The sequence below is a fragment of the Zea mays genome, chromosome 8 (assembly GCF_902167145.1).
Source record: "Zea mays cultivar B73 chromosome 8, Zm-B73-REFERENCE-NAM-5.0, whole genome shotgun sequence".
NCBI lineage: Eukaryota > Viridiplantae > Streptophyta > Magnoliopsida > Poales > Poaceae > Zea > Zea mays.
Window position 1 is genome coordinate 25,164,413 of NC_050103.1, and position 16,268 is coordinate 25,180,680.

The 16,268-nt window shown below is 45.8% G+C and overlaps 2 protein-coding genes and 1 non-coding gene across 7 annotated transcripts; 2 read left to right on the forward strand and 1 right to left on the reverse strand.

Moving 5' to 3' along the window:
* Window positions 1–834: 834 nt before the first annotated feature.
* On the reverse strand, window positions 835–907 carry TRNAK-CUU (transfer RNA lysine (anticodon CUU)). Its single transcript has one exon. It is a non-coding gene; the product is annotated as a tRNA-Lys (tRNA).
* A 2,283-nt stretch (window positions 908–3,190) lies between these two features.
* Window positions 3,191–8,993, forward strand: LOC100274451 (uncharacterized). 5 transcript variants are annotated; one of them, XR_002263928.3, is made up of 7 exons: window positions 3,191–4,610; window positions 4,700–4,751; window positions 4,904–5,026; window positions 5,132–5,207; window positions 5,385–5,470; window positions 6,506–8,465; window positions 8,560–8,993. XR_002263928.3 is itself a non-coding variant. In NM_001148810.1 (5 exons), the coding sequence occupies exons 1-4, from the start codon at window positions 3,795–3,797 to the stop codon at window positions 5,191–5,193; spliced, it is 1,053 nt and encodes a 350-aa protein (NP_001142282.1). In that variant the 5' UTR covers window positions 3,377–3,794; the 3' UTR covers window positions 5,194–5,207; window positions 8,560–8,986. The 5 variants fall into 5 exon arrangements, 1 of the variants encoding a protein (NP_001142282.1); XR_556716.4 differs by lacking the exon at window positions 6,506–8,465; XR_002263929.3 differs by lacking the exon at window positions 6,506–8,465 and having other exon boundaries at window positions 5,388–5,470.
* Window positions 8,994–10,256: 1,263 nt separating this feature from the next.
* On the forward strand, window positions 10,257–11,336 carry LOC100277379 (uncharacterized). The gene is made up of 2 exons (XM_008657550.4): window positions 10,257–10,908; window positions 11,024–11,336. Exons 1-2 carry the CDS (start codon window positions 10,796–10,798, stop codon window positions 11,259–11,261), a joined length of 351 nt encoding a protein of 116 aa, XP_008655772.1. The 5' UTR covers window positions 10,257–10,795; the 3' UTR covers window positions 11,262–11,336.
* Window positions 11,337–16,268: the final 4,932 nt, after the last annotated feature.

A 16,268-nucleotide genomic window follows, 5' to 3' on the forward strand; every position in this document is an offset into this window, starting at 1 on the left:
GGGATGATGCGTACAGTGTGCTGCTTGGCACGGTCGTACTGTTTGCCAGCAGACCCAGCAGGCGCGCCGCCTGCTGGGTGACCTTGACACCGCCTGCCAGCGGATGGGACGGGACACATTAAATGCTGAGAGGGCACGTCGCCCGTCAGCGCAGTGACATGCGGCGCGTCTTCTCCTCAATAAATGAAGGGGCTGCACGACTTCACGTGAGGTTCGGCCCGATAGTTTATGTCATGGGCCACAAGCAGCGGGTCTCCGCCTGAGCGGGTAGTGGAGGGCAAGGCCCGGACACGTGTCAGCGCCGGACCCCTGCTCGTACTAGGGTCCTCCTCGTTCCGAGACCCTGCTGAGGTTCGGACCTACCCGGGGCTCCGGGCTTATATGGTCCGGTGTCTTTCTTGTGGGAGTCCGGACTTAATGGGATGTGTTGTCTCCCCTTGCCACGTGGCACCCTTTGGCCTCCCCATGTGGTGGGGTTAGGCGGCGTCCTCCGCGTGGCCTGGAGACGTCACATGGGTGCGACGTCTTCATGCTGTAGAAGAGGGTACCCCTGATTTAGGGTACCGACATAGTCCATTTGCGGTTCAGTTTGATTTTCCTAGGTGTAGGTTAGCTGAGCAAACAAGGGAGGAAGTTGACGGCTCGCGGCCACTGTGGCACAAAACCGCTGTGCTCGCTGGATAAACAAAAAAAATATATGGACAAATAAACAAATCAGTCACATAAACAAAAAAATATGGATGAGAAATAAATCTGGACGAACAAATCAGCGACATAAATGAAAAATCTGGACAACAAAAAACAAATCAGTGACAAAGACAAAAAAATATTAAACGCCCACCGTGGGGCTCGAACCCACGACCACAAGGTTAAGAGCTTTGCGCTCTACCGACTGAGCTAGACGGGCTTTGTGTACACAACCAAGCTCGGCGTCATAGATCCATGACGCCGAGCTCGGTGCCACGTTAGCGCCACGACGTCCGTTTGTGCCAGCGCAACACGTATCTCGGCGCCATAGCCTATGGCGCCGAGCTGTGTTACCTCGGCGCCATAGACTATGACGCCGAGCAAAGGATTCAAAAACGACATTAAAATTTTCTAGGGTACAAACGTGATTTTTTTTCCTAAGGAAGAGCCAAAATGCAAAAAATTCAGACCGAGGCGCGTCTGAATCTTGCAGTTGGTCACTCACAAGGCAATTCCCTCGTCTCATAAACTGATAAAAAAACTTTGCCTGCAGCTACCTGCTGCTGATACATTCTCTCTACGAAGCTATCCAACAACGTCCTCTATATCCATCCTCTATATCCGTCCTTTATAGTCTCCTCTAAAAGATTTTATCCTCTATATTTCCTTTCTCTCCAACAACGTCATCTAAATCACGTCCTCTATACGCAAATACCTATATTAGAGACATTTTTTTTTATTTTTGTATATACGTATTTGTCATATTATTAAATGTATTGTACATATTTTAGTTTTGCTAAACCGGTTATTTAAAGTATTCAAATGGACAGAGGACCGTTTAGAGAAACTCTATATATAGAGAATCCAGCAGTGTCCTCTAAATTTAGAGGACAATTTTAAATTTAGAGGACAGTTTAGAGGACGCTGCTGGATAGCGTAGAGAATCGTTTGGTCCTCTATATTTAGAGTACATGAGGCTTTAGACGCTCTAGCTGGAGCTAGTGCGTAGATAGAGAGAGTGGTGTTTTTCTCTGACTTGCTGAAACCAGGCAACTCAACTTTCTATGGCAGGCTGCATGCAGTACCTTATACTACTTGCATGCCATGACCTGAAATAGCCATGCCATATATGCGTCGCAGCGAAAAGGAAAACGAAGTGAAAAGGCATGCCATGACCTGAAGCAGCCATGGCATATATGCCGGCGATCGATGTACCTGGCGGTCGGTGAGCGCGGCGCCCTCGTCCGCCGGACGCGAAGGACTGCTCGGTGATGGAGTCGCCGGAGAGCACCGCCCGCGGCCGCATGTCGGATCGCTTTGCCCACGCCACGCTGCACAGCCTCTCGCTCGCTGACTGAACCGACCGACGACGACTTCCGTCGCGAGATCCGAGAGCAGGACTGCGACCGCCAGGTCGCTTCACTTCTATCTGCACTTATAATACTACCTCGGCTCGTTTATACATGACGCTGGTCAATTTAATTTTAAACTAACCAGCGTTATATAAAAAATGGGAGGGAGTTTATATAAATTCGTACTCTAAGAGCTAGTTTAACAGAGCTAGTTTGACGACTCTATTTTTTTTTCTTCAAAGTATTCTCATTTTCTTAACTATTTTATATAATGAGGTGTTTGTTTGTGTTACAAAATACTTTGTTTTCAAAACATTAGTATTGTGAATACCATGATGTTTTTTTGAGTATTTAAAACTCCACTTTAACATAAAGTTTTCATCGCTTCACTAGTTTATTGCACACTTATACTAAAATACTACAGTTTTCGATGTTGTTTCCAAACACTTGTTTGTGAGGAGGCTGGCAGTAGCGTCCTGGGGCATGGTTTATACACAATAGAATTTCCAAAAACATCACATCTAGATTTAGACATCCCTAATCCAATGTACATATATTAACATGGATGCATTTTGGGAGACCAATAGAGACACTGAACATCGCCAAGCCCTTTCGCTTTTGTAGCCTCACTGTATATCAGGGGCGGATCTAGGCCTTTTTGTGGTGTCCTGTGACACCAATGAATTTTAGTAATCTCTATTAGAATGTATATTTGTTAGCACTTAAATGAGTTGATGATTTTATAATTTAATGGAGATGACACCAATGATTGTTTTGTTTAGATCCGCTGCTGCTGTAAATATGTATCATTTGACGATTCATGACAACTAAGCTTTGAGTACCTGACATTAAAAAAAGTTATTACATAGGAGTATACTGATAAGGCGGTGTGTTATGTGCGACTAGATCCAGTTAAAACTAAAAAATCTTTAATTACTTCCTAAAATGACATAAATCTATACAAATTGCTAGCCAAAGCTTCAACGTATGCTATCAGCATTCTTATCCGGGAGGGTCGAATGTTACTAGGTTTAAATAAAAGGAACCAAGACCAAAATATTTTTTTACCAACAATGGAAAGGAGAGGAACAAAAGAGGAGGCCAAAACAGAGCAAGGAAAAGGGGAAAAAATGGCTCCGCTCCCCGCCTCCGCACTTGCACAGTACTAGCCGGTTTCGCGTCTGCCTGCGTTGCGTTGCCTTGCCCTCCCTACCCAGTACCCACCCCCCCACCGACCCACCCCCTCCGTGTTCCGCCGCCTCCGCCGAAATCACCAAATCCCCGCCTCCGATCCGCCGCCGACCTCGATCCGCCGCAGCCGTTGACCCGCCCAGAATGGCCTCTGGGACTCCCTCGCCGTCCGGCAAACCCTACTCCCGCAAATCTCACGCCAGCTCCAAGGCTCCCAGCGTCCCCTCCTTCGACGCCCACAACGGCCGGCTCCTCCCCACCGTCACCTTCCCGCTGCCCTCCACTACCGCCTCCCGCCGGGAGCTGCGGCGCCGCCTCTCCTCCGAGCTCTCCCAGGTGCGCGCCGCGGCCAAGCGCCTGAGCTCCCTCCCGGCTCCCGCACCTTCCTCGGCGCTCTCCGCCACCGACCCCTCCACGCCGCTCCCGCCGCACCCGCCGGGGTCCAAGCACAAGTCCAGGAAGCCCGGGGGAGCCCCGTACCCGCAGCCGCACCTCTCGGCGGAGGCGCGGCGCAAGCTCTACGCGCCCGTGTTCAAGACCTGCTCCGCGCTGCTCCAGAGGCTGATGAAGCACAAGCACAGCTGGGTGTTCAACACTCCGGTAGACGCGAGCGCGCTTGGACTGCACGACTACCATACGATCATCACCAAGCCCATGGACCTCGGCACGGTCAAGTCAAAGCTAGCGGCTGGACAGTACAGGTCGCCACGGGAGTTTGCAGGCGATGTGCGTCTCACGTTCCGGAACGCCATGACGTACAACCCCAAGGGGCAGGACGTGCACTTCATGGCCGAGCAGCTGCTGAACATGTTCGAGGAGAAGTGGTTGGAGATTGAGGCTGAGCTAGCTCAGCTATCGCCACAGCCTCCGACACCATCCTCAGCAGCACCCAGGAAGCCCAAGGAGATAGATAATTCTAGGGCATTAGAGAGGTCGGATTCGACAGTTCATGCTGCCGGGATGGAGGCTACCCCAAAGACGCACAATGGCAGACCCCCGGTTTCAAAGAAGCCCAAGGCAAGGGAGCCCAATAAGAGGGATATGACATTCTGGGAGAAGCAGCGGCTTAGCAATAACCTCCAGGATTTGCCACCGGAGAAGCTAGACAATGTTGTCCAGATCATAAAGAAGAGGAACTCGTCGCTCAACCAGCATGACGATGAGATTGAGGTTGATATCGATAGCTTTGATGTTGAGACGTTATGGGAGCTTGATAGATTCGTGACAAACTATAGGAAGAGTATAACTAAGAATAAGCGGAAGGCTGAGCTTTCTGCGGTAAGGCCAGATGAAGCTGATCCTGATCAGGAGCCAGAGAAGGTAGAACGTGTGAGGCAGGACGAGGCAGATCAGGATCGAATCCCTGCAGTACAAGAGCCGGTATGATTATGGTTGGTAGTATTCAGTGTCGTCACTAAATTTTATGGACTATTGCATGCGCGCTTCTTACTGTGGGCTTTCCGTTACAGATTCCAGAACCAGAATCAGTTGATGTCGAGCCACCTAAGGAAATTGCAGCAGGTGGGTCAGTTGTGTGTCTTTAGACCATTGTTGTGATTGCTATAGGAGAAAAGAACAAATGTCTCATTATAGTCATTCTTGTAATGCAACAGTCACTTTTGATTACAATCCATTATCACTGCGAAAAAGCAACTAACTTTACTCAACTACAGATGACAATGGGAGATATGTGGGTGAATCATCACCTGGTCATTTGGAAGATCAGGAGGGAGAGAATCCTGGTAGATCAAGTAGTTCTGGAAGCTCTAGCAGTGACTCAGGGTCGTCCTCTAGTGGTAAGTTTTAAGATATTGTAACAAGAATTTTTTTGGGCTTTGTATAATCGTTTAATTTGGAAGTATTTGGAGAACACATGAATTTACCTTAATAAACATGTGCAGATACAGACACAGATAGTTCATCAGCAGATGGTTCTGATGCTGCACAATCGCCCAGAACGTAGCATCTATAGGCCAGGTATATTTTGCATTAATGCAGCAATCATTTGCATTTAATGTCCAACATTTTTGGTAAATTCTTCAAAACTTTTTTTGGATCTGCAAACCACTATAACTACCAAATGCGCATAGAAAAAAAATTCATGTCCTTTATGGAACCAGCTTAATTAGTCCCTTGCTTTTTTGTTTTTTCTAGAAGGCTTCGTCTGACTTACAGAGAGGATGCTAATGTTTCTGGTTGTTAAGTTTACATGAGCAGGCCAAATTCATCTTCTTGCTCAAGTATTATACTTTGCTCACCCATGAATTTTAATGTTTTATCCCTTGTCTATCTGCATAAGTTTTTTTTAAAAAAAATTAAATTTAGAAGACCAATGTGTAGGCTTGGTGGTGACTTTCTTGGTTGTTCTGACTAGGGCACATGAAAGAATAGACTCTGTTATTGGCTTGTAAATACTCCATCCGTTCTTTTTTATTTGTCGCGGTTTAGTTCAAAAATGAACTAGTGGGCGACAAATATTCGAAAACGAAGGTAGTAAAAATCAACTAGTGCTTATAATTGCTATAATCTGTGACATTGATCTACTGAATGAAAATGAACTATGGTTCGACTAGATCACTAGAGTCACCATTCACATGGTTTAATGTGATAAGGCTTTTACTACTGTGGTCTTAAAATGACACAGTAGTTTCCCCACCTTATTAGAAAGTATATCTCTTGGTTACAGAAACATTTTTTTAGGATAAGGGTTAGAGATATTGCCTAAATAAATTGTAAATGGTTCTCCAAGTTTTCACATGAATGGCTTTGGCGCTTAGCACTGTTATTTATGTTTTTCCTTGCATATATAGTCCAAAAAACTTTATATTGGGTGTCAACTGCTCATTTTCTTGCATATTTAGTGTCACACCACATGCTCATATTCGAAGTGACACATTGTACTGTGCATATATGCTAGTTTGATGTTATTCTGTCAATTCATCATAATATATTTGATTAGTCAACTGTTTTGAACCTAACTATTCTAAACTGAAATGTTCAAAATGGTGAACTTCTGTACATGTTCTGATACTGATCATCTTTTATAATTCGTACTTCTTTAATTTAACTTTACCTGGAAGCTTCAATTTTGAACCAGGCATATAAATTTGACCAGAAGCCAAGTGATACAGTTATTGGAAACTATATTAGCACCTTGTGTATAGATTTTTTTGTTGGCACATCTTTGTCTTTGTTTTGTGCTGAGTACTTAGTAATCTAGGCTCTAGTTGGTCCATTTTGTGTTGAGTTGACAGTTTTTTTTCCGAACAACGCAGGAAAGCTGCATATCATTACATTAAGAAAGAAAACACCAAGTACAAAGGGAGGTGCGAGACCTCCCTGAATTCATAACAGCACTTACAAAAACACCTATAGAAAGAAACCCTGCACAGCTACCTTTGCGGCTACGGGAGAATCACACTCCATGAGAGGAGATCTTGCATTCCAGAGGCCCCGGCTAGACACCACCAGTGACTCTACAGCCACATGGGCAAGAACTATTTGCGCCTGAGGGCGGATTCCATCAAACACGCAGGCATTCCTGTGCTTCCACAATTCTTGGGTGACTAGGATGACCAAGGAATTGAAACCTTTCCGCAGACCTTTTTCAATAGAAACGGTTGCCTTTCTCCACCAAGAACAAAAGCGGCTTGAGCTGGGCGGCAAAACGTTCAGCCCGAGTTCCCTTAATAAACATGCCCATACCTCCCTGGAGAGCACACAGGCAGAAAGAATTTGGTTGATGGATTCCTCCACCTGGTCACAGAAAGGGCAGGCTGGCTGGTGGGATAAGCCTCACTTCGCCAAGCGATAAAAAAATTCAACACTTGTTGCTGATGGCCAACCAAATGAAGAACCTGCATTTAGGAGGCGTCCAACTTCTCCAGATCCGTTTCCATGGAGAAAAACAGACGATCCTTGTAAACATGGAACTATATCCCTGATTTTTCTTGCTAGCCAGGTTTTTGGTATTGATATCTCTGCATCTATCCGGCTCTAGATTTAGGTATAGCACCAAATTAGTATACAAGATTCTTTAGAAATAAATGTATCATTGATTGGTGCTACTACCCCCCAGAATTCGAGGAAGAGTGATCAATTGTATAGCTGCTGCTTTTTGACGTACACTGGCTGGTCCACTGGTTGTTTATTATTCAAATTAAAATTCTAACTATATTTGGAAAACTGAGAGGGAGATATTCTTATCACACTTGATTGAAGTTTATCTGCTCTTCCTTTTCCGGATTTCAAGTAGGCTTGCTTGGTATCATTTCCCATTTTCATCATTGAGGAAGTATCAGGTGCACAATAGTGTATTGGCGCACATGTGCGCAAACTTAATCCCATCCCTCTTATCCAGCCTGAATGGCCCAGGTGAGAGGCGGAAATTCCCCCATCCCCCTTGTTCACCTTTTAAGTGGACCATATCTAAATGTGCTTAAGATAGCCTAAGGGGGGTGAGGAGATTTGTACCTCCCACCTGAGCCATTCAGATTGAATTTGAGGTGTGAGATCGAGTTTGTTCTCATGTGCACCGATATACTCTTCAGTATCTGATACTTACTCTTTCACCATCTATTTATATGTAGTCATCCTGGGCTAGCTGCCTAGCCCCTCAGGTACTACTATTTGCTAATATTTTTGCCCATGGAACCATGGAAGAAAGTTCTCCAATTCAGATATTTTTTCTGCAGTTATTTTATGGATATTTGCGAAAAAGTAATTTCTCCTGAAAACACGCCATGTGCAAATTCCACACTAGTCAGTGTATCGTAAAGGTGTAAACATCTAGCAGATTTTGTCCTCTTTTTTTTCGTACACAATATTTTCTTAAACTTATTGAGGTACTTGATTGTCTTATTCTGTCCCTTTCCCTACCCTTGAGGCCTAGACAATATCCTCCAGAGCCTTGGCGAATTAGAATAAGTGCAGCAATTTTAGTCATTTAGTTTGTTATACATAATGGGATGTACATCTGAAGCCAAATGTAGCATATATAGATGTCTTGATTTGATACATTACCACAAGCTGCACTAAGTTTAAACTGTTTAAGTGACTGGTTTTTGTTCTATTTCCTAGTGTTATTGCAAGGCGCTTATGGCATACTTGTTCTTTTTTTTCCCCTATCATTTATACTCATTATTTTATGTATTTTTTTTTGTCCAGTGAGGTTGTTTCACTACTCGTTTTGCATAAAATTTTGTTTCTTTTAAAGCAAGTTTTTAGCGAATCATGGTACGGAATAAATAAACTGATTAAATTATAACTAGTTTCATGATCACACGATCATGAATGATGAATCTGACATGTAGAACTTCCTTCTGTGCAGATATTGATGGGGGCACTGGAAAGGACATAGCAACTTAGTTCAACTAAGGAAGGATTCTAGCGTGAAATTGTCGGGCGGCGACTGTTGTAAATTTTGGTCATATAGGAACTCTAACCCAGTGCCATGCTGTTTGTCGTTTTGTCCACACAAGTGGTTGTCCGATATAGCACATGCTCCGATTTCATTTGTACAACTACCCGCAGTTGTGTAGGGTGCCGTGTTTGCCTAGTCGTCGAGCTGCAAGTTACCTCACATTGGAATTGGATAGGAGGAGACCTGAAACCTGGGGCAGTGAAACAAGTGGCGAGGTGAAGACCAGGAACCTGGCGAGCCTCGCCCTGTTGTAAGATGGTACGATTGCTATAGCCGTGTAATTTTTTTTTGTTGAATCAGTTTTCATTTTTAGTAAAAGGTTTGCATTGCCATTGATCGTCCTCTCTTGTTGCCCCGCCTCTCCTAGTTGAGCTGCTCATGTGTTCTAACTTTGCAACTGCTAGTCCATCTGATCCCTTTACTTTGCGATCGCCCTGAGCTGCTGAGAGTGCAGCAGTACACCTTGCAGTTGCAACGGTGAAGGAGAAGCATCTGACAGTTTGAATGGTGGAGAAGCGTCTGACGGTTTGAATGATGATCCTTATATACATTTGTGCCACCTATTCTCCTATGTTTCAGTTTTACGTTCCACTTCTTCTATATTTCACGTCCTAAAAAAATTTAAGATGATTTTAGATAATACTCTTTGTGCAACTAAATAATACTCTTATCCCATAAAATAAGACGTGCATGTTTTTTTAAAAAAAGTCAACGTAACTTTGACTAACAATTCAACCAAAAATGCATATTTTTTAGTGTATGTATGTTATATACCTGAATTTGTATTAAAAATGCTTTAACATGATGCTCATTGTGTATTTAATGATGGCATATTTTCAAAAAAAAAAATGGTCAAAGTTCTGCTTTAAAGACCATGCAAAAAAATAAAGTATATTATTATTATTACTACTATGGTTATTTGTTATTTGATTTTATATTGTAATATATTAAATATTTGTCGTTGTTTGGTTATAGAAATAACCCTTAGTTCCTGTCGTGTGTTTTCCTCTCTACGCGCATGTAGCAAGTGTTTCCAACGGCTAGCGAAATAAAATATTAGGGTGCGTTTGGTTCAATGTACAAGGAGGGATGGAATGAGGCCGCCACATTTTCTATAGTGTTTGGTTGAGAGTCAAGCGGGGGCGAGGTGAACACTGGAGTGATTTTTGGGAGCGGCGTGATCCCAAAAAATCGAGGAGACGATGTCGCCCCCGATTCATCCTACTTTGACCTCAAACCAAACATATTATTAATAATTTGAACCATGGTCTCTAGCAAGACCTTCCTTTATATAACTCATATTGGTTTGTATAGTAGAGAGAAACTATATATTAAATATGAAAATAGTAGTGATGCACGAGCAACTAACTAGTTGTTGATTGTTTTTGTAAATCCATCCTAGATCAAGTTTTGTCTTATTCTTGATTTTGCCTAGTTTTTTTATTCTTGCAATCGAAAATCGAATTGCAACAAGTATTTTTTTTAAAAAATAAACATGTGTAATAACCTTGGTCCGAAACGAACTTAAAATTCTGAGTCAGGCCTCAGGCAGTCAGGCATCTTGTTGATTGCGAAATCATTGAGGTTGGTTGGACACCTGGACCTGGACGAGAAGAACTCAACGAGAACGTGGGAGGACAAGACAGGAGGAGGCAGCCGGCGGGCGGCGGCGGCCCACGGGCACGGGCGCCACGGCCAAACGCGTGCGCCATCAGTCAAACTCCGCCCACGGACTCCCGTGACGTGGCCGGCGAGTGCGTTGGGGCCTTGGGGGAGCTGGCCAACGGTTCCGTTGTCGCTCCATCGCTGCCGTCCGCCACGCCATCCCCGACGGAAACTGCCCTGCCGCGGCTGCCTCACTGTCTGCCAGACTGCCCACCCGGCCCCGTCTATCCCTTGGAAAGTCAGACGAGAAAGCGTGCTGGGCACCGCAAGGAAAGCGACCACGAAACCGCGCGCCTCCTGCCTCTCCATCTTCTCCATATATACTACCTATCGACCGTGTCCGGCGGGCCGGACCTCTTGTCGTCTTGGTGCGCGCGCTCGGTTTCCCTTCCTTTTTCCCTCGCGCGCGGCCAACCTAGAAAGCGACGGCGGAGCCGGAGAGGGAAGGGGAGGCGGGCCGGCTGGTCAAGGGCGGACGATGTGCTGCGGCGGCGACGGGGAGTGCCGGCCGCTCGGGTGGCTCCTGGGCCTGCCCTTCGCGCTGCTCGCCGTCCTCGTCTCCTTCGTCGGCGCCGTCATCTGGATCATCGGGTGCGTGGTTTCCTTCTTGTTCGATCTTGCTCCCCTTTATTTTCTTCTTCTCCCTTCTCCCGTTAAAGTAAGCAGATTAACTGATAGCTTCAGTCCGTTTGGTCCGTGCATCCAGGCTGCCCATCTCGTTTATGCCCCTGCTGCCTCTGCGTGACGGTGCTGCTGGAGGTGGCCGTGGAGCTCGTCAAGGCGCCGCTCCATGTCATGACCTGGTTTACCTCCAAGATCCCCTGCTAGCTGTCCCCTGCTTTCTGCTGTGCGGATCATACATACATCTTGCTTTAGCCGGAGAGGTTGCTGTACTGTACTGTACTGTTGTTTCGTTTCGTCGTCGCTTGGTCCGTTCGTCCTAGTGCTACTTTGGGTTTCTGCGATTGATTTTTCAGACTAGCTTGTTCTTGAATTGAATGCATGGACTTGTGCTGCCAGCGCCCTGGCTAGCTACGACGATCAGATCAGCCGGCAGCCCGGCACACTGACTTTGGTCACGGCTGCCTTCATGGCGTAGGTTTTTGCGTGTGTTCCGCAGGGAATCCGCATGAAAATCCGTCTGAAATTGCGAGCGGAGCGGTTCCAGAATCCAAACTTGCAAGTTCCGCCTCCGCCTCCGCCGGCTGGGGCGAAGATTCCGCCGAGTGGGCCTGGGGGTCGCTTGGGTAGTTTGGATTTAAGCGACTGCTCCGCACTAGGCCAAAAGGCTCAACTTTCCTTCTCGGCCCATGCCCATTCTAAACCGTACTACCTACTCCGCTCCTAGGAGATTCAGGGTTCAAAACTGTATATCGAACTATAAAGAATTATAGATGTATCTCATATGTGCGTCAAAAAAGAACAACACATACAATTACAAGCACATAGAGATAAATGTCATAAATATCATAAATGTACTTATTACATAGGCGTAAGTCTTACAAAATAAATGATAAATATAAAATAAACTAAATCTTATTTCCCTGGCGCCACAAAGCTGACTGGGAGACGCCACCTAAATTAAGTCGAACTTCTCGCTGGGCGGCTCCTCTTGAACCACATGTTCTTCTCATGTGAGGGGTGTGAGACAGCAATGGTGAGCTTTGTCGGTACCCTGAAACTAGGGTACCCCTTACTACTGTGTAAAGACGCAGTGGCCACACGGCTATCACTTAGTCGCGTGGTAAAGGTGCTATGTGTGGGACTAGGCCATGACTCGCCCCAGTCTCAGGCGACTACTCTGGGTCCACAACAGCGCCCGACTCCACCACATGGGCGGATCCGAAGCCGACACATGTCTACAGAAGGTGATATACTCCAAAGCATCAACAGTAAGTCCGGACTTCCACAGGAGAGCGCCGAACCCCTGGATGTATGGTCCAGACCCCAAAGGTTGGTCCAGGACCTCCACGTGACCACGTGTGCAAGCCGGACCCCTGGAATGGAATCCGAACCCCCCGGTATGGGATCCAGGCCGCCCACAATGGGGTCCCAAGGTCCCAGGACAGAGAATACACGGGTCTTGAACAAGACCCAGGCAGGGGTCCGGTACCGACACGTGTCTAGACCTAGTCTGGTGCGGACCTGTCCGCATACGCTACTGCTCCCCGCCCAGGCGGAGACCCGATGCTGCCACGTGGCCTACTGCACATGACGTAAGCCAGCGGGCGGAGCCTGACGTAAGCCCTCTGGGCTAGGGATGAAAACGGGACGGGTACCCGGATACGGGTACGAAAAAGGGACGGATTTTCGGATACGGAAACAAGTATTTTATTTGTCGGAACGGATACGGGTACTACCCGGATATTGGCTCTCGGATACGGGTAGGATACGGAATCAGTAATACCCGGTCAGTACCTGAAAATCCCGGATAGGATACGGGTACTATTCGGGCGGGTACCCGGTTTCTAGATTTAGCTTGGGCCTACTTCCTGTTGGCTGTTGGGCTGCTTGATCGGCCGGCCCATCAAGCATCAGGTAAACCTAAACGCACACCCCGCCGTCCCTACCATATAGAAGCTTGTTTCATGCAGACGTAGAATTCATGGAGTCAGTAATATCCGAACAGGCGACATTCCCATGTGTACAAATTTGCTTCCGGCCGTCGTATTTCATCTTCGATTTTAATAACGATATCCACTACTCCCTCCGTCCTGTTAATATAATATATCGTAGGTTCAAAATTATACCCATATTGCTCAACTTATCCCTATAGTTGCCTGATTTTTAATCCTGCCCATAAATCTCCATCTCTAGTAGTTAGACCTTTAAAGCATGAGTGTCCTCGTGCGTCCAGTGAATAAATTACGAAAATAATAAAAAATGGGGCGCGTAGAAGGTTTAGTCCGTAGCCGTTTGAACAGAGCTCTTCTAACAATTTAAAATAAAAATATTGTAAATATATATATATTTACTAATAAATTAAAAATAAAAAGTACCCCATTCTCTAATGATGATAACGACGATGAGTGTAATGGTGAGGGAAAACCCTCCTTAAATGAACTTGTGCATGCCGTTAAATTTTTTGAGTATGTTTACACTAAACAAAAGGCTTAACTTAAAACTTTAAAAAATATGTTGCTTAGCCCTCAAAATAATTGTAAATGTTTGCTAAAAATTGAAACATTTGCAAATTTGAATTGTGAGCTAACAACTAAAAGTGAGCAATTAGAGTTTAAAGCTCCATCCTCAACATAGCCTTGTTAAAAACAATGAAAAACTTAAGGCTAAGATGGCTAGCTCTCAAAATGCTATTGATAATTTGCTAGAGAAAATGGAAACTCTTAGCATTCATAATAGTGAGCTAACTACTAAGCTAGAAAACATCGGTGGTACCTTAGGGGCATCTTTAGTTGAAGTTTCTGAAATATTTAAAAAGGATGTTTCTACTTCTTGCTTTGATTTAATTAATGATTCTAACTCTTGCAATCAAGTCCATGTTGAAAATATTATTATAGAAACAGTTATGGATGATATTGCTTTAGAAAATAAATTAGTAAAGCATGAAGTGACGCACCTTGGTAAGACCTTGTACTTAATATTATGTATTGCTTAATTTATGTGTTTGTTGGATGGTTGGGCAATTAATGCCATCGGTATGAACTACCCGACAACTATCTGGTACCTACCTGATTAGTATCCGTTATCCGTTTCTTATCCGCCCGTATTATTACCCGGTCCCATCCTGTATCCGTCCCGAATCTTAAGTACCCGTATCCGGTCCCGTATCCGAGATAAATACATTAGGGTAGGATACGGGATGACCCTGTATCCGGCTGTATCCGTCCCGTTTTCATCCCTACTCTGGGCTACACGGCCTCTGCATTTATTGCGAGTAAGGCGCGCCACCAGTCCATTCCACTGGCAGGCGGTGTGCCGCCTCGGCATTTAATGAGACCTATCCATTCCGCTGACAGGCGGCGACTTGTCCATTCCGCTGGCAGGCGATGACCTATCCATTCCGCAGGCGGCGTGCCTATTCATTCCATTGGCAGGCAGCACATCCATACTGCCGCGTGCACTACGCTCATCATTACTCGCACGTTACCAAGGAAGCTGCCGCCACATATCAATACTGCGCGGACTGCGGACATCATGGCGCCAGAGAGATTGCTTAGGCGATACTTGCATTAGTTACTCCTATAATGTATTCCTTCTATTATGCTCCTAGGCCCACATGTCGGGGCTCAGCATCCTTGTATGTGCCTCCCTTGAGCTATAAAAGGGAAGGCACATGACGTTACAAAGGGGACACAAGTTCAAGCTCCCTAGACCCAACTCAAGCTCTCAAGCTCTCAGACATTCTCAATACTACATACACACAGTGGAGTAGGGTTTTACGCTCCGGCGGCCTGAACCACTCTAAACCCTCGTGTCCTCGTGTGTTCATCTACAATCCACGTAACAGGCAAACCGCTAAGGCCCCCTCCTCATCTTAGGATTTAGGGCGGGTGCATTCTGCCACTCGGCCGGAGAATTTCCTCTCCGACATTTGGTGCACCAGGTAGGGGGCTTTGGCTTTAGGTTTTTTCCTGTTTTCTTGCTCGGCACGATGGTTCAGATCGTCGAGCACCGCGGCGGGGCTTCTGAGGACTTCCTGATGGAGGAAGAAGCTGCATCTTCCATGCCACGGAGCTCCAACCGCCCTACGCCTGCTACTGCCGCTGTGCACGCTGCGCAGCAGCACACGCCTGCACAAACGTCCCGAGCTCCGTCAGGAGTTGCTCCTGGGGCGTTGTCTGCAGCCAGGGAGTTGCTACGCCACTCTCCAAGTTCCACGGCCTCGCCGGGGGCCATGAAGCAGTGGCGTGACGATGTCGATCGTCTCCTTGGCATAGCGCAATCTGGCTCGGCCAGGCCCAGGCCTTGGTCGTTCCGGCGTCAGCACGGGGCGTCGACGTCAGTACGCTCACCCTCGGTGAAGGCCGTACCGACTGAGGACCTGTGGGCAAAGTGTAAGTAAATACCAAACCATAGTAATAATAAATAAAAGTAATAATAAAATAATCCCAATGCGATGCAAATGACAAATTGAGTTTTAATTTCATAGATTAATCATGTGAGGGTCTGGGCTGCTCATGACCGTGAGCATGGCTAGTATACCAGTTTTATACTCTACAGAGGTTGCACATCTTTACCCACAAGTCATGTTACCTATCTGCCAAGAGACAGCCAATCCCATACACCTCTACCGAGGAGGCGAGGCAGGGTAACACTACGAGGCCTTTACAAAGTTCCACTAGCTTCAGAAAACCCGCTACAGTTTATAGGAAGCTCCAGTGCAGGAATCCCTCGCCTGACCGCCATCGCAGCAAAATCAACCCAAGGACCTCCCTACACTGACCACTCCCCTACTGCCCTTGCCTTTTTCGGGTAAGGTAGTCATCCACTAGCTTTTCTAATTAATCAGCCAAGGGCGTCCCATTAAACCCTTGTGGTAGCACTATTTTCCTAGGTGGTCGCTCCATGTTCCAATTAACATAATGATCTTAACATGAATTGTAAATAAAATAATAGGATAATTGGAACATGGATATAATGAAATGTTATCCCAAAACCATATAAAGCAATAGCAAAACTACCCAAATGATTTAGGGGTAAACAAGGTAAAAGATGTACAGACTAGGGCAACCTATTGGGTCCCATCAAAATTAAACCTATGCATGAATAAATGATATTAAAGAACATTATTGGGTGATAAAAGTGGTCAATGGCACAACTTGCCTTCAACGAGCTCTTGTTCAGCAACCTCTATCTGCTGGGCACCAGGATCCTCAGCCACTGGCTCCTCTACTCGCATCAATACAGACATACATAGTATAGCAAAATTAACATCACACCAAACATGTAAACAAAAATGCAAAATAATAATCTACACATTAAAAATAAGA